At 35.9% G+C, this 26,005-nt stretch overlaps 1 protein-coding gene across 18 annotated transcripts in view; it reads right to left on the bottom strand.

Annotated features, from left to right (window-relative positions):
• ADGRL3 (adhesion G protein-coupled receptor L3) overlaps positions 1-26,005 on the bottom strand; it is a 572,691-nt gene that overhangs the window by 249,419 nt on the left and 297,267 nt on the right. For all 18 annotated transcript variants that reach the window (XM_068975496.1, XM_068975495.1, XM_068975497.1 and 15 more), the window contains one exon: positions 9,461-9,541. In XM_068975496.1, coding sequence (XP_068831597.1) covers positions 9,461-9,541 — 81 coding nt within the window. The remainder of the gene's footprint in view (positions 1-9,460; positions 9,542-26,005) is intronic.

Below are 26,005 nucleotides of genomic sequence, written 5' to 3'. Positions count from 1 at the left end.
TGGGGAAGGAGAGTTCAAACAAGCTCTCTTCTCAATCAGGTTCATTGAGAGAATACCAGGATAAGCTGACTAGGAACCTCATGAGATAACCTACCAGATCACACTATTCTCTGGATAATTATTCTCAACACATAAATTATTTTCCACAAGGGACCTTCAAGAGTATACTAAATTATTTCAAATGAAAATGTTGACTTTGCAACAATAATTTATACTTTGAAAGTAGATTACAATTTACAAAACCTTCCGACTTATTCCTAAAGATATTGGGGAAAAAGTACATTTTACCATTGAGTTAGAATTTAACTTCAACTAAATTCAGCCCAAATTCAATTATTAATTTATTGTATTATAGTTGTATGCTTGATGCTAGAAATAGAATGATGATGACCAATAAGTTTGAATAAAAAGTGACAGGATCCTTGTAAGACTAAAGGAGACAATGGGTATAAAATATTTTTTCCTGTGTCTGACATAAGATACATACTTAATGAAAGGGGGTGGTGTTTACCATTAATAATAACAAGCTATATACTCTTAGTATCTATTCTGTATGTGTTCACAGTGTACTTTAAACAGAACAAAAAAAGCTTGGCATTTGCAACTGTAGGAAGTTTATCCAACATGGTCAAGGTACTTCATTATATGCAAGTTTAATTTTTATTACCTTAGGATAAGGGTGGATAAAGCTTGGGAATTATGTTTTACCATATAATATTTGTTAACCAAATTAGTTAGGAAAACATTATCACAGCACATTAAAGAAGCCTGGGGACTCCTCAGTAAGAATACCAGATGTGTTGATCTTATTTTATTTTAATCAATATGAAATGCTTTTATATTTCACTAAATAATATTGTATGTTAATGTCTCAAATTTGTGACTCTATATCTTTGGCTATAGTCTATTTTTTATATATATGCACCACACAGGACCATCTGTTTATTTTGAGCTGAAAAAATATTTTCTGTGTGTGGATTTGCTGAATGTAATTCAGTTTGGAAGTGAAACTTAATGCCTGACATTATTCTATTCATTGATTATCTGCCAATGGAACCATGTTTATATTACTCATTTAAGTACAGAAAAAGAAGTTTAAAATGTATAAATTGGTATTGAGTACTGAGTATTAGGCTTATGCAACACACCCTTTAGTATTGAGTATTGTTAGATTTATGCAACAGCCCCTTTGGGGCATCCCTGGTAGTTAGACGGTAAAGAATATGACTGCAAAGCAGGAGATCCAGGTTCTATCTCTGGGTTGAGAAGATCCCCTGGAGAAGGGAAAGGCTACCCACTCCAGTATTCTTCTCTGGAAATTCCAATGGGCAGAGGAGCTTGGTGGGCTACAATTTAAGGGGTTGCAGAGTTGGACATGACTGTCATGTCACATTAGGCTTATGATCAAATATAAGAACTTACCTAAAAGAAGATTATACACAATACTATACAAAATATAACAAAGTTTTTGACAGCTTTGTTACTAGAGTCTTGTCATATTGGAAGGCAGAATGTATCTGGGAACAGTCAAATTTTTCTGCAGCATAACAGTCAAAATATCACCGTTAGTTACATACAAGGAAGACATTTTTCAGAAGTTAATGTCTTTCCTTGGTTATTGACAGGAACTTATCTGAATTGAATTGCTAATGATGTTGTGAAGAATTTATACGAAGGGTTCTATCCTTAACTGCTAAAGCTGCCAGCCAATTTTATAGAAAACACAATGAAACCAAACCAAACCAAACCATGAAACAACAGTTTCAACTGAAGAGGGTGCCTCAACTGGTATAGCTGAATCTCAATATTCACCTCTGCTTAGGATTCTGATGCAGTTCCCGAAATAAACTCCTTCCTAAACACTGAGAGATTGAGTGATTCTGTTTGTAATAGATCTTATTCTGGTGCAGAGTATTTTGTGAGTAGTTAGGAAGCAAAATAAAGGTTAGGGAGAAAGGATCCTTGGTGAGGACAGATGACCTTCAGAACTGCAACTTCTATTGAGCCCTGCTATGCTCAAACTACTGCACAATTACACTCATCTCACATTGGTGGCACAGAGGTTAAAGGGTCTTCCTGCAATGTGGGAGTCCTGGGTTCAATCCCTGGGTTGGGAAATCCCCGGGAGAAGGAAATGGCAACCCACTCCAGTATTCTTGCCTGGAGAATCTCATGGATGGAGGAGCTTGGTGGGCTATAGTCCACAGGTAACAAAGAGTCAGACACTATGGAGCGACTTCACTTTCACTTTCACATGCTAGTAAAGTTATGCTCAAAATTCTCCAAGCTAGGCTTCAGCAATACATGAACCATGAACTTCCAGATGTTCAAACTGGTTTTAGAAAAGGGAGAGGAACCAGAGATCAAATTGCCAACATCCGCTGGATCATGGAAAAAGAAAGAGAGTTCCAGAAAAACATCTATTTTTGCTTTATTGACTATGCCAAAGCCTTTGACTGTGTGGATCACAAGAAACTGTGGAAAAGTCTGAAAGAGATGGGAATACCAGACCACCTGATCTGCCTCTTGAGAATCCTCTATGCAGGTCAGGAAGCAACAGTTAGAACTGGACATGGAACAACAGAGTGGTTCCAAGTAGGAAAAGGAGTACATCAAGGCTGCATATAGTCACCCTGCTTATTTAATTTCTTTGCTGAGTACATTAGGAGAAACACTGGGCTGGGAGAAGCACAAGCTGGAATCAAGATTGCCTGGAGAAATATCAATAACCTCAGATATGCAGATGACACCACCCTTATGGCAGAAAGTGAAGAGGAACTAAAAAGCCTCTTGATGAAAGTGAAAGAGGAGAGTGAAAATGTTGGCTTAAAGCTCAACATTCAGAAAACGACGATCATGGCATGTGGCCCCATCACTTCATGGCAAATAGATGGGGAAACAGTAGAAACAGTGGCTGGCTTTATTTTTGGTGGCTCCAAAATTACTGCAGATGGTGATTGCAGCCATGAAATTAAAAGATGCTTACTCCTTGGAAGGAAAGTTATGACCAACCTAGATAGTATATTCAAAAGCAGAGACATTACTTTGCCAACTAAGGTCCGTCTAGTCAAGGCTATGGTTTTTCCAGTAGTCATGTATGGACGTGAGATTTGGACTGTGAAGAAAGCTGATTGCTGAAGAATTGATGCTTTTGAACTGTGGTATATTGGAGAAGACTCTTGAAAGTCCCTTGGACTGCAAAGAGATCCAACCAGTCCATTCTGAAGGAGATCAGCCCTGGGATTTCTTTGGAAGGAATGATGCTAAAGCTGAAACTCCAGTACTTTGGCCACCTCTTGTGAAGAGTTGACTCATTGGAAAAGACTCTGATGCTGTGAGGGATTGGGGGCAGGAGGAGAAGGGGATGACAGAGGATGAGATGGCTGGATGGCATCATGAACTTGATGGATATGAGTTTGGGTGAACTCTGGCAGTTGGTGATGGACAGGGAGGCCTGGTGTGCTGCGATTCATGGGGTTGCAAAGAGTCGGACACGACTGAGCAACTGAACTGAACTGAACTGAAGAATTCCCTTGTCCTTATTTATAAATCTGCTACAAAATTACCAAAGTAGACTTTCATTTCCAGTTTAATACGAAAAATTGGGAAATATGTCTGAAAAGCATAGAGAATGTATATGCATAAGAAATATATAATCTACCCCATTAAATTAAGTACAAATTGTAACAAACATTTTAATAATGAAGGGCTTAAAAATAATAAGGGTTCTAGATAAAACTATTTCTTTTTAAGTCCTGATTAATGAGATGTGTGGTGACTAAAATTACTATAATGGTGAATGCTGATTCAGGATCTTATTTTTATTAAGTAGTTTATAGTGAGGGCTGTGACTATTTTTCTATTTATAGTGGCAGCTCTGGTTAACTACCTTGTAATGTATTGTGACATTAATGCACTAGTAAACTATTGGAATTTACACCCCTGTTCAGTAATAAAATCTGTAAATTGCAGAATGCATATATAATCATCACAGGCATAAATTATGTGACCAAATGCCATGTATGATCACATTAGATTTAAAGAACAGCATCTCTCAAATTTACTCATCATTGAGTAAGTGCTCCTGAATTTATATACTTCAGTTACGCTGAAATATAAATTTCAACATTTTATTTAAGGTTATTTGGTAACGTGCTACTACATTTTCCATATGGTTACAATAAGCATGTTGGTCACAGAATACACATTATCAAAGAAGAAATATATTATCACAAACAAATGCATCAATTTTGAAAGATACACTTTTTGCCCCTAAAAATGAGAGCAAAAGTGAAAGAAATCAAGAAAACTGAAAGGAGGTAGTATGGTGACATGTACATTAAAACTGGAGTGATTCATACATTATATAAAATTTAAGAGCATGAAAAATAAATGGAAATGTAATATAGATATTTGAAAACAATTATATAATTATTTTTAAAAATATCAGTTTAAAAATAATTCCAAAATTACCAATAATTAGTTCACTATCTCAAATACTAAAAGCAAAATCATTATTTAAAAAAAAGTAGCAAGTAATACAAAATTTTGGGGGTGAGAATAGTGTAAGATGGCAAAATATCAGAAGCAATCTGATATATAATTGTATGTTGGATAAATGATAGTTTCTACTGAAAAATCCTCTATGATAACATTGGTAAATGTTTTGTTATTACTGTTGTTCATTTGTTAAGTTGTGTCCTACTCTTTGTGACCCCATGGACTGCAGCATACCAGGCTTCTCTGACTTCCATTATCTTCCTGGAGTTTGCTCAAATACATATCCATTGAGTCAGTGATGCTAACTAATCTCATCCTCTGCCGCTCCCATCTTTTGCATTCATTCATTTCAAGCATTAGGGTCTTTTCCAATTAGCTGGCTCTTCACTTCAAGTGGTCAAAGTTTTAAAGCTTCAGCTTCAGAAAAAATCCTTTGAATGAATATTTAGGGTTGATTTCTTCAGGATTGACTGGTGTGATCTCCTTGCAGTCCATGGGACTCTCAAGGGTCTTCTCCAGTATCACAATTTGAAAGGATCAATTCTTCAGTACTAAGCCTACTTTATGGTCTAACTCTCACATCTATCCATGACTACTGGAAAAATCATAGCCTTGACTATATGGAATTTTGTGGGCAAAGTGATGTCTCTGCTTTTTAATGTGCTGTCTAGCTTTGTCACAGCTTTCTTTCCTACATTCTAAATATCATTTTGTATTGCTTTTTTGATGTCAAAGACTTAAGTATGATATTCTATGAAAATATAGTCAAGTCTGTAAAATACTCAAGGAATTAATATGTATATAGCAAGAATTCCTAAAACATGAACATCCATGTACACTAATGGAAACTGGTATAGGAAGGGAGAGAAAGAATACAATGAACTGTAAATTAGTAGGTGGGAGAGGAATATCAAGACATAGCTCTCATAGTTTCAACATATATAAAATTATGGAAGAAAAGCAGAAAAAGAAAAGCTAAAATAGCTAGTATGGTTTTTCAGGTAGTTCAAAGTATATTGCTATATAATCTAACAAAAATTATTAGACATAGAATTCCAAAATAAAGAATTTTAATTATCTTTTTGCATATATTCAAATAAAAATCTATAACATGCATGAGAGACTCTTATATAAATATAATTTATAGGTCATTTGAGTCATTTGACTTCATAAAAACATCAAAAATATACAGTACAATTAAAAATAGTAAATGACAATAAATGAGTGATAGTTGAAATATTTTTGGTTCCCAAGTAACAATATTGCCTACTCTACACTATTTCCAATATTTGTTTTTAAATTAAATATTAGATAGTTTTCATAAAAAAACAAGATCTTGTGTACTACAATTTTGGTGATTTATACAAATCTCTTTATCTAATTAAATGTTCATTTAAAAAGGTTCAGATAACACATGAGCTAATAACTATAACTGTAATTGCATTAATCAGCATAGTTTAAGAGGGCCTTAGGCATATAGAAGGAAGATTTGAGAACTACAAATTATCAGGACAATCCTTCTAAGGTCGAGAGCACAATTTGAGGTGGCTCAGATGGTAAAAAATAAAACTACCTCCAATGCAGGAGACCCGAGTTTGATCCTTGGGTTGGGAAGATCCTCTGGAGATGGGAATGGCTACCCACTCCAGTATTCTTGCCTGGAGAATTCCAAGAATAGAGAAGCCAGGTGGGTTGCAGCCCATGGGGTCACAAAAAGTCAGACATGACTGAGGGACCAACACTTTCACTTTTTCATAAAGCAGGGACACTGTTGGATTCTAGTAATTCATTCTTCACCACATCAGTGTCATCACTACTTTTACTAAGATGATGCCACTTTAAAGTGAAGCTCTTAATAATGCCAACTGACTCTTCAGAGTCTAGTTTATGTCAAGTTATTTGCCAGCAATTGACCCTAACTATTTCACTTAATCATCCTTATAAACTTGCCAGGGTTGCATTACTAGCCTTGTGCTACAGATGACAGACAGAAGCTGCTTAAGATCATGCAGGTCTGTCTGGCCTCAAGGCCAAAGTTCTTCCCATATGCCACAACAGCAAACCCAAAAGTACATACTAATAGCCACAATTTATCTAGGGCTTATCAAATGTCAGACTCTAGTCTATATTATCCCTAATGCTCACAAAGACATTGTTGAGTTCTTATTTCTGTCTTCTGTGTAGCAGTTGAGGAATTAAAGACAAGAAAGTTCTAGAACTCCCAAGTTTAAAATTATTGTCTCTTAATCCCTTTATCACTCAATTTTTGTCAGATTTTATTCTAAACTTATTTTATTCTATCTGCCTAGCTATAATAGGTTGCTTGTATGTGTGTGTGGTCTGTCGCTTCAGTCATGTACAACTCTGCGACCCTATGGATCGTAGCCTGTCAGACTCCTCTGTCCATGGCATTATCCAGGCAAGAATACCATAGGTTGACATGGCCCGAATTCCTCTCCTTCTTCTGTCCATCGTCCTTTAGACTGTGGTTCCTTCTTCAAGAGATGTAGTCTATTTCTCAAGTCTGGGATGATTATGTGACTGACTTGGGCTAATAGGATATAACATACATGGCACAAGCAGTCTTGAACAATACTTGAATTTTGGGACTTTCCTACTTACTGCTGGGAATACTGTCACAATGGGAATGAGCTGGTGCTAGCCTGCTAGAAGATGAGAGTCATATGGCTACCACCCAGATGATATCAAAGAAAGAAAGTGAAGCTGCTCAGTTGTGTCGGACTCTTTGCGACCCTGTGGACTGCAGTCTACCGGGCTCCTCCATTCATGGGATTTTCCAGGCAAGAGTGCTGGAGTGGGTTGCCATTTCCTTCTCCAGTGTATCTTCCTGACCCAGGGATCAAACCTGGGTCTCTCCATTGCAGTAGATGCTTTACTATCTGAGCCACAAGGGAAGCCCCAAGATGACATCAATGACTACCAAACCTGTTAGTGAGTTTTCTCCCCTGAAAAACCGACCAGTCTGCTAAGTACTAAATATCCAGTCTCAGTCAAGTCAGCACACATGCAGTGCAACCAACTCTGAGAACTATAAAAAATGTTTCTTAATTTAAGCCACTAAATTTTGGAGTGGATTATTATACTACTCTACTCATGACTGAACAGTACTCTTCCCAAATTATACTGGGACTATATACGAAGAACTGAATTAAAATCACTAACTTGCATAAGTAGGCCTCCACCTCTGGTGGAAATGACATTCTACTAAGCAAGGTTAAAACAAGGCATCCATTTATAACTCATATTTCCCTCATGAGGAGAAATTACATTATAAGCATTCAGGTAATTAATCAGTATAGCAATCTTAGAGGTATTTAAGCTCTTTCCCTTGTATCTGTTCAATCAATGCTATGTCTCTTCAAAATACTTCTCAGAGCCTACCACTGCCACCAATACACTATTAATTTCCTATTCATCTTTACCTAGATTATTGAATCAGCCTCTCTCTGTCAATCTTGCATCATCTACATCAACAGCAATATTTTTCTGATATCAAGAACTGGTAATGTTATAATGTAACACCCCATTAACTTATCTAAAAATATTTGACTTTCTTTTTCCAGGATAAAAGACAAACTCCTTGGCATATGACACAGAATCCTTTACAGTCTGCCTCATTACATCTTTCCAGTTTCTTCCTCTAAATCTGCTTTCATGTTACTGTGCACCTAGCATATTTCCTTAAAAATATCACAACTTTTACAAACCCATATTTTGGTACATTCTGTGTCCCCTTTGTGAAATTTCTTATTATCCCTGCTCAGCTTACTTCTTGAAAAAATTGAGGATGCATCCTTCACAATATAGGTTGTCACATTCAGAAATCATTGTATGACTTCCCATTATGTGCCAAGCACAGACCAGTGGTTGGAGGAGAAATAATAATTATGACACTTTTGCCCTCAAGGACCTTATAAAAAAGAAAGGGAAACATTCAGCCTGAAAAAATAAAATGCAATGATTTAGGTACAATAACTGAGGCAGGCACAGAGGACAGAGGCATGAACTTAGCTCTGCCTAATACATAGTCAGCAAAGGCTTAACAGAGGAAGTGAAGATAAAGCAGGGCATTGAAACACTGGTAGAAACTTAATGGGTAGAAAAGAAAAAAATGAGACTCCTAGCAGAGGAAACTGTATGGAGGACATGCTCATAAAAGACAGATCTAGTGATTTCTATTGCATATTATTAAAAGTATAAGAAAACATACTGTATTACTTTAAATAAAAAAAAAATTAACCTAGGATATTTGGTATTTATGAAACTAAAACTTGTGTCCATTATTACATCTGATTAAACATTATACAACATTAAAATTTGTTAATAATCCTTTAAAAGTAGAAAGATAAATTCTGTAGATAAGATAAATGTTTCTTTTAATTTCTATTTTGTATGACTAGTTATTTTTAAAAATTTTAAACATATGGCATCAATTTAAATATATAATTTAAATTTATACAATTTAAAAATAAATTTTATTAATACTAAAATGACTTTTTAAAAGAAAAATAAAACATAAGATGTCAATTTGCAAGGAAATAAATTTGTCAATGTAACTTAGTTTAAGATATCTTAATTTACTAAAAAAAGATATAAAAAGATAGAAGAAGAAAGTTCCAATAAAAAAGGTAATGACTATATGATAATCTTTAAATCTAGGCTGGTTTTCAAATAGTATTTCTTTCACTATGGAGCCACATCTCTTATTTGTTTTATAAGAATTTTTCAAAAAAATATTTCACATCTTATTTTATAAATGAGACTTACTCTCTGTTATCATATTCCTTACAAACCATTTTCCTTCTGTTTTTTAAACAGGCACTGCACTGTAACATACATATTTATAATCATCTTTAATTGATTATCTTCATCAAATAATGAATAGAATCTCTTTTTCTTTAAATAATAATACATTTAAAAAAAGAATACAACAACTCACCTCTAACAGGGGGTCTTTCCAAGTCAGAGTCAAGGTGAATTGGTGGAGAGATGTATGATACCTGTCCATGATGTGCCTGCCCTGTGGACCCAAAAATAAATGTTAAGATATTATAATAATGTCTTTATACTTTTTGGTTAGTTTTATGATTTCACACATCTCTCTTCACACTGAATTCATAGCCTTATAGAATGCAAACACTATGTGTCATCCAAACATCAACCAATTAAAACACTCTTTCTTAAGCTAATTTTATTGTTGTTGTTTAGTTGCTAAGTAGTGTCCGACTCTTTTGTGATGCCATGGACTCAATCACACTAGGCTCCTTTCTCCATGGGATTTCCCAGGCAAGAATATAGGAGTGGGTTGCCATTTCCTTCTCCAATTTTGTTCTTGTTGCTTTTAAATCATGTTTATAGTGAAATGACACTTTCAAAAACACCATAAAAGTGATTGGTAAAAAAGATGAAATATAAAAACTGAAAACAAGACATACAAAATACAGTCCCCATTTTTCATTTCTAAAGAGACATTAAATACTCTGTTTGCTTTAAATGTTTCTATCACTTTTAATTTTTGCACTTATTTCAAGTCAGATCAGTAACAATCTGCAGACAGGCATCCATGTCAGATAACACTTTTAATAGCACTTATTTAGATAGCACTTATTTACAATCCAAATTAACTTTATATTTATTATTACTTTTTTAACATTTTACTATTATTTAAAACTATTCCTACTTGCTTATTGTATTTGATGGAAAAATAATAACTACCTACAATATAAAAAGCAGGTAAATGGATTCATTCTCTGTTTCTTGTATTTTGCCAGCTCACACACAAACTTGTAATACACTTTCTCTTGTATGAGTTAAAGTGTTAGTTCTTTTGAAGACCAAGTTGCTGACTGAAAAAAAAAAAACAAACTCTAACTTAAACACAAAAGGATTTTCTAAGGCTCAAAGTAGCTATAGCTTGTATACTGATAATCCAGTAAGCAATTAGAATTTTAAGGCAAGAAAGTATAATTACGGAGTTCAATTACTAAAGCCACTTTATATGAAAGAAAAATTGGGTACAAGTAGAGAACCCATCATTTTCTTTCTACAAGGGATATGCAGTTGTATTTTATACATTTACTAAAGCACTTTATAGGGCTGTTAATCTCTTTTCCTAAACAAGGAAAGTTAACGATACATAGATTATGATAACAGTTAGAGTAACCTTCCCGTTTCAAGTAATATTCGACTTGTAATAAAGTCTGCTGATTCCTCTTATGAGGCACATTTCAAATAATTAATATGGCTCCCTGTTGATAGTAGCTGCTGTTGCTCCCAGCATTTTTCTAGCTAACAGCAGACACAGTGAAAAGGTTGTAATATACAGAGCCCCTCATAATGGTAACTAAGAATATTGTGCATTCACTGGCTATGTTTCAGCGGAATACTAAAAGCACTATTATAAAAATAATAAGAGAGTAATTGTGCACTGTTATCAAGTTCATGTGTAATAGACCTTATTTAAAATTTCAGATTATATTAATTATAAAAACATCTGATGTTTACTTATGCTGCATACTTTGTTGCAAAAACATTTTTATTTTTAAAGTTCTGTGTTGTTACAAATGAATGTTTCAAACTTTATTGATTATGTAAATGAAAATAAGAGTCATTTTATATTGGTTCGAAATAACCTCAGCATATAAAATAGTGTTGATTTTATGCCTAACTAAGGAACATGGCTTTTACTACATATCATAATAACCACTATGTATTCATACATACAGCATCTCATTTTATGCAACCAGTATCACTATAAGGTTTCAAAGGTAGGTACTATATAACTATACACATATTTTTAAATAAAAAATATAATCAAAATTTTAAATCAAATTTAAATCAAAATTTTAAATCAAAAATGTAAGTAACTAATAGGCAAATAGCAAGGCCAGCAGCATTTTGACTTTTGACAAAAGCATTTGACAAACAAATTTGAAGTTTGTTCTTCTATATCATGATGTTTCTCAAAGAAAGCATACTGAACCTTGAAACAATGTGTGTAGATTTTAGTGATTAAATTCTGACAAGTAACTGCCTTTGAAACTGTCACCGCTATATTCAAAATGAAGTAAATGGTCCCTTTAAATGACACATTTGCCTCTGCTCTTGGGATAAACATGTAACTTCAGAGTGTTCCACCCACATATTTTAGGCAGTGCAGGGGTAGGATAATTACAATTGCAGAGGTTCGCTCCAAGGAGTGAGAGGTCTGAGCCCCACATTAGGCTCTGCAGTCTGGGAGTATTGTACCAACCCCCAGAACATTTTTAGTTTTGAAGGCCAGTACGGGCTTAATGTCAGAGGGCTGTGGGAAAGAGAAACTCTCCTCAAAAGGACACACACAAAATCTCTCACATTCCAGGACTCCAGGCGGAAGCAGTAATTTTAGGTCAGACCCACCAGCTCACCTTGAAGAGCCTTGAGAAGAGGCAGAAGGAAACTGAAGCTCACTGTGGAGATACAGACACTGGTGGCAGTCATTCTGGGGAGCTCATTCTTTCATGTGGACAATGGTACTGGTAAGCGCCAGTTAGGAATCTTTCCTCAAGTCTGTTAGCAATGGGACCTCGCCCTGACCACCAGCATGTTTATACCAGTACTGGGATGCATCAGGACAAGTAATCCCACAAGGGTGGGGCTGTACTCCAGAGGGCCCAGGATATGGTCCTTCATATCAGTGCACAGGCACTAGGCCTGGTACCCTAGGTCCCTATGGCCAACATACTAGTCTGCAGCGCTGCCCATCATCAGTCAAATAATGACCCCAGAACCAGCTTAAACCATAAATAACTGCCATAAAATTTTCTCTTGGATTTATGGTGAATAATATTCAAGAACAATGTGGTCAGCTTCAAAAAGAGCAAAGAGAGTAAAAAGCATATCAAATACATGTTTTTAAACATCTGACACATTTTTCACCATAATTGAGTCTTATAACTAGTGTTATACCTAGTAGCTGGAATCAAGATTGCTCAGAGAAATATCAATAACCTCAGATACGGAGATGACATCACCCTTATGGCAGAAAGCAAAGAACTAAAGAGCTTCTTGATGAAAGTGAAAGAGGAGAGTGAAAAAGTTGGCTTAAAACTCAGCATTCAGAAAACGAAGATCATGGCATCTGGTCCCATCACTTCACGGGAAATAGATGGGGAAACAATGGAAACAGTGACAAACTTTATTTTGGGGGGCTCCAAAATCACTGCAGATGGTGACTGCAGCCATGAAATTAAAAGACACTTGCTCCTTGCAAGAAAAGCTATGACCAACATAGACAGCATATTAAAAATCAGACATTATTATGCCAACAAAGGTCCATCTAGTCAAAGCTATAGTTCTTCAAGTGGCCTTTTGTGGATGTGAGAGCTGAAGTATAAAAAAAGCTGAGCACAGAAGGATTGATGCCTTTGAACTGTGGTGTTGGAGAAGATTCTTGAGAGTCCCTTGGACTGCAAAGGAGATCAAATCAGTCAATCCTAAAGGAAATCAGTCCTGAATAGTCATTTGAAGGACTGATGTTGAAGCTGAAAATCCAATACTTTGGCCACCTGATGTGAAGAACTGACTCATTGGAAAAGACCCTGATGCTGGGAAAGACTAAGAGGTAGGAGGAAAAGGGGACGACCGAGGATGAACGGTTGGATGGCATCACTGACTCGATGGATGTGAGTCTGAGCAAGTTCAAGGAGTTGGTGATGAACAGGGAAGCCTGGTGTGCTGCAGTCCATGGGATCGCAAAGAGTCGGACATGACTGAGAAAGTAAACTGAACTGATACCTAGTTTCACCTCGTCCTTGTAACCACAGCTTTGTATATATGATATTCTCCTTACTTTTCCAAATTAAAAAGGATACATATCTGATTATTTTTCCTTCTGATTTTAATTCAGTTTTCTAAATTTCAAAGCAAAAAAAAATCATACTGAAATTTTATTAGAATTACATTAATTCTGTAAACAATTTGAATAAACATTCTAACTAGTTTGTCTTCATATATTTTAAATGGATTGATTTTTGTTTGAATTGCTTTTTAATAAAAATATTTTCTGAAGTTTTCTATACTTTGGTTATAAGAATATTTCATTGTGCAAGTATTCTATTTTCTCTATTTTTAACAAAATTTCTAAATTTTCTTGGTGACTTTCACTTATATTTTTTGACCTTCATTGTTATAATTAGTTATTGATTCTACCTTACTAGATCCTTAGAACTATATACACTTATAATAGCATTTTGATTATGATCTGTGATCTTTGTTTCTTATAAGAAATATATTCCCAGGTTAACATTCACCTGCATACATTTGTATGCATTTGTATGAATACATTTGTATGCATTTGTATGAAGATATCATTGTATGATGGCATTGTATGAAGATGTCATTTGTATGAAGGTATCATATATATGCATTTATGTACACATGTATATACATAGACTAGAGATCTCTTCAAGGAAATTGGAGATATTTCTCTGTAAAACATACCATGTATTTTGTATCCATTAATTAGTTGATGGACTTTGGGAATAATTTTCACCTGTTGACTATTATGAAAAATTCTGCTATGAACCTTCATCTACAAGCTTCTGTGTGGGCATATGTTGCAATTTTCTTGAATATATACACCTAGAATTGGAATTGCTGGGTCACACAGTAAATTCTATGTTTTAAACTTTTGTGGAAATGATTTCTAAAGAAGCAGTTGTTAGTCACTAAGGTGCGTCTGACTCTTTGCAACCCCATGGACTATATCGCCCCAAGCCCAGGCCCCTGTGTTCATAGGATTTCAAAGGCAAGCATACTGGACTGGGTAGCCATTTCCTTCTTTAGGGGATCTTCCTGGATTAGGGATTAAACCTGTGATTCTTGCACTGGCAGGCAGATTCTGTACCGCTGAGCCACCAGGTACCATTTTACTTTTCATTTCATATTAGGGTTCCCCTATCACAGAGATGGTTTTGGGGGTTTTTTGCTTGTTTGTTCATTTTAAGCTGATAGTGTAGTTAAGTTAGGGTTGATAAAACCTTGAAATAATTAATATTAAGACAACTGGGAAAGAAATAATCTCACCAAATAAACATAGAAACAAGATTTTGGTCAAATTTCTATAGTTCATCCACATTGAGAGAGAAGAGGAAAAAATGATCTGGCCAAAAAACACACATACACACAGGAAAAGAAAGAGCAGCTCATATTCTGAAGTGAAAATGTGTGAACCATCCAGTGCTAGGCATGCCCAAAATATAGAAAAATTAAGGGTGCTTGTTAGTAGAACCTGAAGGGCCATTTTGCATTTTGGAAAAGCCATTTTTTTCTATCTTCAATCTCTCTTTCAACTTTCATTTAATTTGCATCTCATTTAGGAATTCTGTGTGATTTCTACTGAAGTTCAAATATAGAAAAGACTTGGCCAGCACTAGGTACAGGAGAAGGCTTTCCCCCCCTCTTTCTGTCAATACCTTACTTGCATATCAGAGCACAGAAATACATTTTTAAAACCATAGAATTTGGACATCTGAAGACATTTGATAGCATATAGTCCCAAACATTTTAAAATAAGAATACTGACATCTTGAGAAATCGGTGACTTTCAAAAGCCAAATCAAACCAGTGGTTGTCAAGAGTGATGTTAGAGGAACAGTGATAAAGGGGATGCAGTAGCCTGCAGAAAACTGCCCTCAGCTCCCTCTTACCTCTGAAGCCTCAGCAAGCCATTATTCTCAAGGTGTTTGGGTCATGAACTTTCAGGTGTGTAGAGACCTTAAGGGTTGAAAACTATTTATTTACAAAAATATGTACCTTTTTTTTCCTAGTTGGCTAGGTCTGTAAACTAAAGGCAGCTTAGTGTAACAGGTAAAATCATGCCCAGGACACAGAAATGCCTGTCTTACTATTGGGATTCTGCCACATTTGAGCCATAGAATTATTAGCCACATAAGTTATTAGCCAGTAACTATAGAGCTGTTTAACTTCTATGTGCCTTAATTTCCTCATTTGGATAAGGGGGATTATAATAGCACGGAGCTCATAGGGTATTCTGAAAATTAAATTTATACATATAGGGCTTCCCTGGTGGTTCAGATGGTAAAGAATCTGTCTGCAATGCAGGAGCCCAGGGTTTGATCCCTGGGTTGGGAAGGTGCCCTGGAGAATGGACTGGCAACCCACTCTTGTATTCTTACATGGAGAATTCCATGGACAGAGGAGCCTAGCTGGATACAGTCCATGGAGTCACAGGGTTGGATACAACGGAGGAACTAACACACTTTCAGCAATTAGAACAGTGCTTGGTGCGTGGCAAATTGCTTAGAATTTTTAGCTTTATGATTATTAATATTATAAATTCATTCATTCATTAATTCATCACACAAAATAAATGGAGTGCCTAATATGTGACAGGTGCCTTCTTAGGTGGTTGACATATATCACATAACAAATGATAATCCACACTCTTACATAGGGGAAGATAGGCAATGAGCAATTAATACAATAAATATTATATATGTGAGATGCTGAAGGCAATGGAAACAAATTAAAATAGGCTAAAGGGGAACTGAAGTGGGACTGGCAGGTTGCAATTTTAAACAATGATCTGGAAGGCCTAATTTAATTTCTATGAATAGCATTTGAAAAGTTCAAGAAAAGGCAAGAGATACTATCTGACTTTTATAGGAAATTGTAAAAAGATAAAAATATGGATGAGTCCAAATCTATTTCTATTAATTAAGAATGAAAGACCAAAATGTGCTGCTATCAGATGGTTTTCTTAACATATTTATTTCACATTTTACATGCAGACACATTAATAATGTCACTTATAAGTAAAAGAGGACACAAATAAAATATAGCAGTATGTAGTTGGCAATACAACTTTGTTCCTGAAGTAAAAACACACTTTAATAACAAATAACAATAACTGGTTTCTCCAGTTATACCAACTTTCAAAGCAAATTTTCCTTATTTTCTATACAGTGCTATAAACAAATTTAATAGTTTATGGCCATCCAGGAAGATTTCATGCCTTCTTTTCATTCGCTTTAAATTTTCAACTTCTGAATTTAATTGTTTCCTCTAGGGATATGACATTTCCCCCTTCTTACAAACAATAAAATAGATCTCATATTTTTGTTCACAGGGTTTTTAATGATATTCATTTTCCTTTTACAAGCTTTAGAATGATAGCAAGTGATATCTCTCCATTTCTCTGCCCTACTATAATAATGATTCCATGTGGGAGGTGGGAACCTATCATTGATGTTCAATGTTGTTCATGCCCAGTTCTTTGTGATCCCATGGACTGTAGCATGCCAGCCTTCCAACTCCACTACATCCCAGAGTTTGTTCAAATTCATGTCTACTGAGTTAGTGATGCTATCTAACCATCTCATACACTACCAGCCCCATCTTTTTTGCCCTCAATCTTTCCCAGAATCAGGGTCTTTTCCAGTAAGAAAATTCTTCACATAAGGTGGCCAAAGTATTGGAGCTTAAGGTTCAGCAACAGTCCTTCCAATGAATATTCAGGGTTGATTTCCTTTAGGATTGACTAGTTTGACCTCCTCACAATCCAAAAGACTCTCAAGAGTCTTCTACAATACCACAATTCAAAAGCATCAATTCTTCTGTGGTCAGCCTTGTTTATGGTCCAACTTTCACATCCATACATGACCACTGGAAAAAATCACAGCTTTGACTATATGCACGCTTGTCAGCAAAGTGATGTCTGTACTTTTTAATATGCTGTCTGAGTTTGTCATAGCTTTCCTTTCAAAGAGGAAGCATCTTTTACTTTCATGGCTGCAGTCACCATCCACAGTGATTTTGGAACCCAAGAAAATAAAATCCATTACTCCCTCTACTTTTCCCCTTTCAGACTTGCCATGAGTGATGAGATCAGATGTCATAATCTTAGTTTTTTGAATATTGAATTTCAAGCCAGCTTTTTCGCCACTAGATACATTCACAACTAAGTGTCATTTCCACTTTGGCCTCTTCATTATTTTTAGAGCTATTATAGTAACTGTCCTCTGCTCTTCCCCAGTAGCACAGTGGACACTTTCTGACCTGAGGGGCTCATCTCTGGTGTTGTATCTTTTTGTCTTTTCATATTGTTCATGGGGTTCCTGAGGCAAGAATACTGTAGTGGGTTGCCATTTCCTCCTCTAGTGGACCACATTTGTTAGAACTCTTCACTTTAACCTGTCTGTCTTGGATGATCCTGCTCAACATGGCTCACAGCTTCACTGAGTTAGGCAAGGCCCATCACCACAAGAAGGCAGTGATCCATGAAATGGGCGAGGGGGGCGACACACACTACGCTACCTTTAAGAATGGCATATGAGATTTTTTCTAAGTTTTTCAAATACTCTGAAAGTAGATGAGCCTCCTCAAAAAAGAGCTTAATTTTTTTTGTTGTTGTTGAAAATAATCTCAGCTACTGATTGAAAAAAAAGATAACAGAGATCAGTGTGTTGTATGTGCTGATGGAAAACTGGGTGTGCCTAGTATTGCAACAGCTTGCTTTTCTGTCTTCATATAGTCTGACTATAATCATCTGGCATTCAAAAAGCTAGCTTTCAGGTGAAGATGTAACACCAATCAAAAGTAATTACCAAAGAAAAGAGTTTAAATTTGCCAATTTAATGACTATCTTTTCACTCTGGTTTCCATTCCCCCCTTCATCCAATTACTCACACTTATTTTCAGTGACTTTAGTAAGATATGAGGTAACAGAGAAACAACTACATGCTTGACTTATTGAGGATATAGTCATTGAAGGAGGCTCAGAGGTCATTGATGGGATTCTCTGCAGATATCACTTGCCACACAGAAAACAAATAGAGTAATTTGAAGCAAAGGTAACTTCTGTGCGTTTTGTTTATGTTTGGTGTGTATTTCATCCAGCAAATATTTCTTCAGTACCTGATTCCATTCTGTGATCAGTATTAACAGTAACCGTAGGAACAATGATTCAATAAAAAGACTGTAGCTTGAACACATGTTTAGGTAATTGCAGTGAAGTATGATATGTACCCAGATAGAGGTGAGAGCCAGAGCACAACAATAGCACTGGACTGAAGTAAGTGAAGGGAGGGAAGAACAGGATCTGAAGAAAGATGAGACTGAGGGAACAGCAAGTAGCAGTGCAGTTAATGAGCATGGCAGGCACGGGGCAGTAGAAGGAAGGATATGCGGTAACACCTGCCAATAAAATGAGTGGGAGGGATACAGGACAGGAATCCATAAAGGAGGGTAGACAAAAAAGCCTATTCAAATAATATAAAAATTCAAAAATGTATTAGAAAGGAAAGAATTCAAAAATACATGTGAAGGAGAATAGACTATACCACCCCAAAGCATGCCACTCTGATTTATTGATTATTCTGAATTAAAGTTACTTGAGAAACAAATGATACATAAAGATACTCTGGCCCTTCTTGGTCTCCCTGAAAGCAGGACATAAATCTCCCATGGGAAAGGTATCCTTTCTGCACCAGGAGGACAGACAGAAGGCATCACTGTCCCAGAAACAGGGCTGAAAAAGCTGCATAAACAAGCCTTGTTACTTCTTCACTAATTTACTGCTCCATGTTCATACCTTTTTGTCTTATAATGGTCAATTCCCTGAGTCATATTTTTGGAGGCAATGTTGTTTCCTATATCATGGCCTATGTTGTTTCACTGGTTTCCTCCCAAGCCTCTTTCCCCATCCCAAAATATGGGGTGCAAACCCCAAACATCATATAATTTCATCTGTAAATTACTTGAGTATGTGTCTTTAAAATAAGAGTTCTTTAAAACAACCACAATACCATTATGATACCTAAAAATTAAGAAGATACACTGTGAAAGGAATTTAATGTAAAATTCAATGGAGCAATTTTCAGAAATGAAATGAAATGAAACCTATCGGCCTGCAAAATACTTCGCTGGTTGTAGGTTTGAAATTGTATTGGGTGGAGGAATGTTTTATATTGATGGTGAAGTTCAGGTGCTCACAGATATAGAGGGGGAATCTATTTTACAAAACCATACAAATGCTTCCCTTTCTTTCACAAGTGTGAAAAATAGACTTGGTGGTTAAAATGACAAACACTGAATTTTGGAGGCATCACTTCAAAATTATTCCTTGAAGTCTCAAAAACCTATTGTAGCAAGGTTTACAAAAATAAACTAGAAAGAGAATAGAAAAAGGAAAATGAATCAGAGCATTTCTCTTTCCTGAATTTCTAGTTTTTATAGAAAAACTATAGTCCTCTTTTAGTAGTTTTTATAGTCCTATAAGAACAAAGAGGAATGAACACTTTGAATACTGAAGATCATATTAATAAAAATGATTATTTTCTATAAGACTAATATCAAAAAGCGCCGTGTGAGGTAAATGTTGCTTCCCATTATAGAAATGCAGTAACTAAAGCTTTATAAGGTTAAGTGTATTTTCAAAGGTTACACAACAGTGTGGGTGGGAATCAGGTTTCAAGTCCAGAGACCATGTTCTTAGAATATAGCTTACTGCCTCCACATCCTATAAATATACCCACGAGGGCGGAGAGAGGCAAATACACTAAAATTCTGAAATTTATAGTTCTCCTTTTCTAAGCTAACCTAAAACTAAGTATTTACATTACTAAATCACAGAACAATCAGGATTCTAAAACCAGTTTCCTCAAACAATGGACAAACCATTATGTACTATTTAACAATAGGTTAACTGTATTAGTCGTCCCCTGGAATTTTTAATTTTATTTTAATGGAGGTCTTAAAAATGATAAGGTTCAGTAACACAGATCTCCTTGAAACATTTTGAATCCAAAAGCTAGAAAAAAAGAGTTTTGAGGCAGTCTTCCTCTCCATACACAAACTCAAATCTTTCCTAATGTTTATCATCATTGTACTAACCCCATGCTCTGCATAAGAAGAAAATACTATTGAAGGAGGTAATATTCAGACCTATTCCACTGATAGTATGTGTTCAGGGTGGAGAACTGTGAAAAGCTAGATTGGAAAAAAACATAGGGAAACCTAATGACCAGAATTGTGATGTTAGCATGAAAACAGGGGTCATAAACTTCAGTTGACCAATCAGCACAGGCCATACAAGAGGCTGTTTGTAAGACTTTTTCTCTTTCAGAGCAATTCTGATTTAGGAATTACAGTCTCCTCAGATATTCTGCTTATTGCTTATGGTAGATAGAACAACAGTCCTCCAAAGATGCCTATCTTCTAGTCTTCAGAATCTGTGAATATGTTATTTTATGTGGCAGGAGGGACTTTATAGATGTGATTATGGTGGTGACAGAGAGATTATCTTTATGTCAGTAGTTCTTGAAAGTCAAAAAGGGAGGCAGAAGAGTAAGTCAGATTGATGCAATGTGAGAAACACTAAATAAGTCATTTCTGGCTCTCAAGATGGAGGAAGGGGACCTGAATCAAGGAATCAGGGCTGCTTCTAGAACTGAAAAACATAAAGATCCTTTACAGTCTACAGAAAGAACTACTTTTAGTCTAATAAGACCCACGTTGAACTTCCATCTTAGAGAAATATAAAGACATAATAAATTACCATTGTTTATCCTTCTAAGTTGGTGGTACTTTGTTCCATCAGTGATAGAAAATTAAGACACAATACAATAAGTACTGATGTGCTTAGTTGCTCAGTCATGTCTGACTCTTTGAGACCCCATGGACTGCAGCCCATCAGGCTGCTCTGCCCATGGGATTCTCTAGAAAAGAATATTGGAGTGGGTTTCCATTCCCTTTTCCAGGGGATCTTTCTGACCCAGGGATCAAACCCAGACCTCCTGCATTACAGGCAGCTTTTTTATTGTCTGATCCACCAGGGAAGCCTTATGTATATCTTAAACACATCCATTCATATTAAATGTACTAATTATTTGAATAGCTAATACATGGATGTGGTAATATTTAACTGTGATAAAATGATAGCATTTAATCATATTGATACTTCCCCCAGGCAATCTCTTTTATCTAGTATATCATTCTGGAGTTATTCTATGCCCTTATAACACACTCACATACACACAATCTACCATGTATTTATTTATTTGAATTGCTGTCATATTGTAACACACTGATATTCTGCACTTTGTCAGGACTGCTCTAAATGACAGTTCTAGAGCTTCAACTGCTTAACCACATCTTTCTAATGTGTATAAATTCCTATATTACATTATTAAGAATGTACAATCACCTAAAATACAGTCAATAGTATAGACAGGACAAAGTTCTTTTAATCAAAAAAGAGCTCATTTCACAAGGCAACATAACTTGATGACTATAAATAAATGATAAGCATAAAACACAACTATACAAAATTAGGCAAAACAAAAATCAGAGATGGAATACTTTCCTTAGACATCATCTAGCCCAACTATTGTGATTTAGAGGAGGAAATAGGATGAACAGGGAAGCCTGGCATGCTGCAGTCCATGGGGTCTCGAAGAGTCAGGACATGACTGAGCAACTGAACTGCAGATATAGGACTCACCTAAGGTCACCCTCTAGTTAAGGGCAGAGGCAGATAGCATAATAATTATACAAATTTTACTATTCTGTCTTTTTTTCATTTTTTATGAGGAATTTTTTAGAAAACTTAAAAATTTACAGCAAAATTAAAGAGGAGGTAGAGATTTCCCATATATCCTGTCCCACACAGGTATAGGCATTATTGATGCTCCCCACCACAGTGTATACTTATTACAACTGATGAACTGACACTGTCACTTTATAATTACCCAAAGTCCATTTAGGATTAGGGCTTATTTTAGGTGTTGTATAGCCAATGGATTTGGACACATGGATAATGATATCAGTTCAGTTCTGTTCAGTTCAGTCACTCAGTCGTGTTCGACTCTTTGCAACCCCATGAAGCGCGATTATGGTATCATATGAGTATTTTCACAGCCCTAAATTTGACAATAAGGAGTTCATGATCTGAGCCACAGTCAGCTCCCGGTCTTGTTTTTTCTGGCTGTATAGAGCTTCTCCATCTTTGGCTGCAAAGAATATAATCAATCTGATTTTGGTGTTGACCATCTGATGATGTCCACACGTAGAGTTTTCTCTTGTGTTGTTGGAAGAGGGTGTTTGCTATGACCAGTGCGGTCTCTTGGCAAAACTCTATTAGCCTTTGCCCTGCTTCATTCCGTATTCCAAGGCCAAATCTGCCTGTTACTCCAGGTGTTTCTTGACTTCCTACTTTTGCATTCCAGTCCCCTATAATGAAAAGGACATCTTTTTTGGGTGTTAGTTCTAAAAGGTCTTGTAGGTCTTCATAGAACCATTCAACTTCAGCTTCTTCAGCATTACTGGTTGGGGCATAGACTTGGATTACTGTGATCTTGAATGGTTTGCCTTGGAGACGAACAGAGATCATTCTGTCGTTTTTGAGATTGCATCCAAGTACTGCATTTCGGACTCTTTTGTTGACCATGATGACTACTCCATTTCTTCTAAGGGATTCCTGCCCACAGTAGTAGATATAATGGTCATCTGAATTAAATACACCCATTCCAGTCCATTTTAGTTCGCTGATTCCTAGAATGTTGAAGTTCACTCTTGCCATCTCCTGTTTGACCGCTTCAATTTACCTTGATTCATGGACCTAACATTCCAGGTTCCCATACAGATGGTGATTGCAGCCATGAAACTAAAAGATGCTTACTCCTTGGAAGGAAAGTTATGACCAATTTAGATAGCACATTCAAAAGCAGAGACATTACTTTGCCAACAAAGGTCCATCTAGTCAAGGCTATGGTTTTTCCAGTAGTCATATATGGATGTGAGAGTTAGACTGTGAAGAAAGCTGAGTGCCGAAGAATTGATGCTTTTGAACTGTGGTGTTGGAGAAGACTCTTGAGAGTCCCTTGGACTGCATGGAGATCCAACCAGTCCATACTAAAGGAGATCAGTCCTGGGTGTTCTTTGGAAGGAATGATGCTAAAACTGAAACTCCAGTACTTTGGCCACCTCATGAGAAGAGTTGACTCATTAGAAAAGATTCTGATGCTGGGAGGGATTGGGGGCAGGAGGAGAAGGGGATGACAGAGGATGAGATGGCTGGATGGTATCACTGACTTGATGGACGTGAGTCTGAGTGAACTCCAGGAGATGGTGATGGGCAGGGAGTCCTGGCGTGCTGTGATTCATGGGGTTGCAAAGAGTCAGACACGACTGAGCAAATGAACTGAACTGAACTGACAGCCCTAAAAATTCTCTGTGCTTTGCTGACTCATCCTCTCTCCTCCTTTATTTCTCTTATTTTTATGACAGATAATGGAGAAAGTGTAGCAACTAGGTTGGACAAAATAAGGCCAGGAATGCTGTATTATAGGAAAATTAAGTTTTATATAAAAGGGAGACATGGTGTCAATACACTTTCACAAAATTATCTAGGTCACAGATTTACAGTGAGAATAAAATCAGTAGTGACATAAAGATGACTAGTGTCTAGTACAGAATCAAGGCTCATTAAACACACATTTCTTTACCGCTCCTACCCCTTTACTAAATATTTCCTTTTGGATCATTTCATTGTTGTGTAGTGATTTTCTGATACCGAATTCATCAGTCAATATAAATGATAAGTGTAAGTAATGAAAAATAATTTATTTTTTAAAATTGCTTTTTATTACCTAATTTTGAGGAGGAGGAAATTAAGACATGAAAATTTTGGATTAAACTGGAATCATTCTTTGTCATCTTTTCCAACACTCAGAATCTAATTGTTCAGTGGGATATTAAAATGTGGGCTATTATGTATCAGCTGAATTTCTTGTTAATATTCAGATATATTGTGGTATATTAAGAATATAATTTTGTGCAGCATTGTGATAATAAAGTGATTATCATGTTCTTGATAATACATCATTGTTCAAGAATTGTAAATTTTTAAAATAAAATACCAAATGTTAGTTTTATAGAAGTTATTGATCATGGAACTTGCAAAACTGAGTAAAATAACTCTTTAACTCAAATAATGGCAAAATAAAAAGAAATGGTGAATAGCTTTTATTAATTTCCTCAATTACTCATTTATTCATTAGGATAAATATTTAATGAATGCCTACTATACCTTGTGGCTCAGCTGGTAAGCTGGTAAAGAATCTGCCTGTAATGCAGGAGACCTGGGCTCAATCCTCGGGTTGGGAAGATCCTCTGGAAAAGGGAAACGCTACCCACTCCAGTATTCTGGTTTGGAGAATTCCATGGACTATATAGCCCATGGGGTCACAGAGTCAGACAGGACTGAGCAACTTTCACTCTTTATGATCGATACCAAGTGTTGGAAATAAGTAAACTGTTAACTCTTGGAATCTACAATCAGAGGTAAAAACTATGGGATTTAAGTGAAAAATCCACTTGTTAAGGTAAAGGGAGCCCAATAAATATGCATGTGTCTCAGAGTAAGTGTTCAACAAATACTTATTAATTGTATTTATAAGAAAGACAAAAATAACCTTGATTATTAACATGTAAAATCTTCTCAGGTGACTCAGGAAAGACTGGCAGGGGACCAGCACAAGGCAGATACTGTGACTCTGTAAGACTAAAATTGTCATGTTCACTCTCCTAATTCTCTTATGATATTTGGGAATATGATTCACCATATTAAAAAGTGCTTTTCAAGAGAGAGAAAAAGAGGTGTTTTCCATGGCATCTGATTTATGGCAAGAAATGCATAAAGGGCATTCTGTTCATTTATTGAATCCACTTCTTTTCTTATAATTAAATTCAACTATCAAAACAATATCAAAAGATAACAATTACTTAACCTTTTCAACATGCAGCCTAGGCATCAAATTCTAAAGAATACATAAGATGATGTAGGCTTTATACTCATTTTATGTAATAAAAACTTATATAATATTTATAAATATATGTTCTCCAGAAGCTGTGTGCTATGTGGGAAAATATGAGTAGCAATTGTGTGCATACATTTATATTTATCGTCACGTGCACACATAAACAAACACCCTCAAATTAGGATTTCTAAACCTGTTTAAACATTTGTTACAATTTTATAAATATTAAAACTGAAACACCCTTTCACTTCTCTAATTTGCCTTTGTTGTTCAGTTGCTCAGTCATGTCTCTCTGTGACCCCATGGACTGCAGCACACCAGGCTTCCCTGCCTTTACTGGAAGAGTAAGCTCACTGAACACACAAAGACTTTACATAGGACAATCCAGGTATAAGACTCCATGACAGCTGGAAGGGTAACAACATTCCATGTCTTCTGTGCTATTGTAGGACTCACTCGAATGTCTTAGTCACTGTAAAATTCAATGCATTTCTGATGAAAATTCATTTATGGCCTGAAAAGCGTTATTCGAATTACTTTAAATGAGAACTAGCAAATGAAAATTTGCTTCTAGAATCACAGAAGCGAGTAGCAACAAGAAAAGTATAGATTAGGGTCTTCACAATAAAGAAGTTTGTTCCCTGGAGTACAGAGCCAGGAAGATG

This window comes from Capricornis sumatraensis, chromosome 7 (assembly GCF_032405125.1).
Source record: "Capricornis sumatraensis isolate serow.1 chromosome 7, serow.2, whole genome shotgun sequence".
NCBI classification, from domain to species: domain Eukaryota; kingdom Metazoa; phylum Chordata; class Mammalia; order Artiodactyla; family Bovidae; genus Capricornis; species Capricornis sumatraensis.
This window is presented reverse-complemented; position numbering and strand designations above follow the sequence as displayed.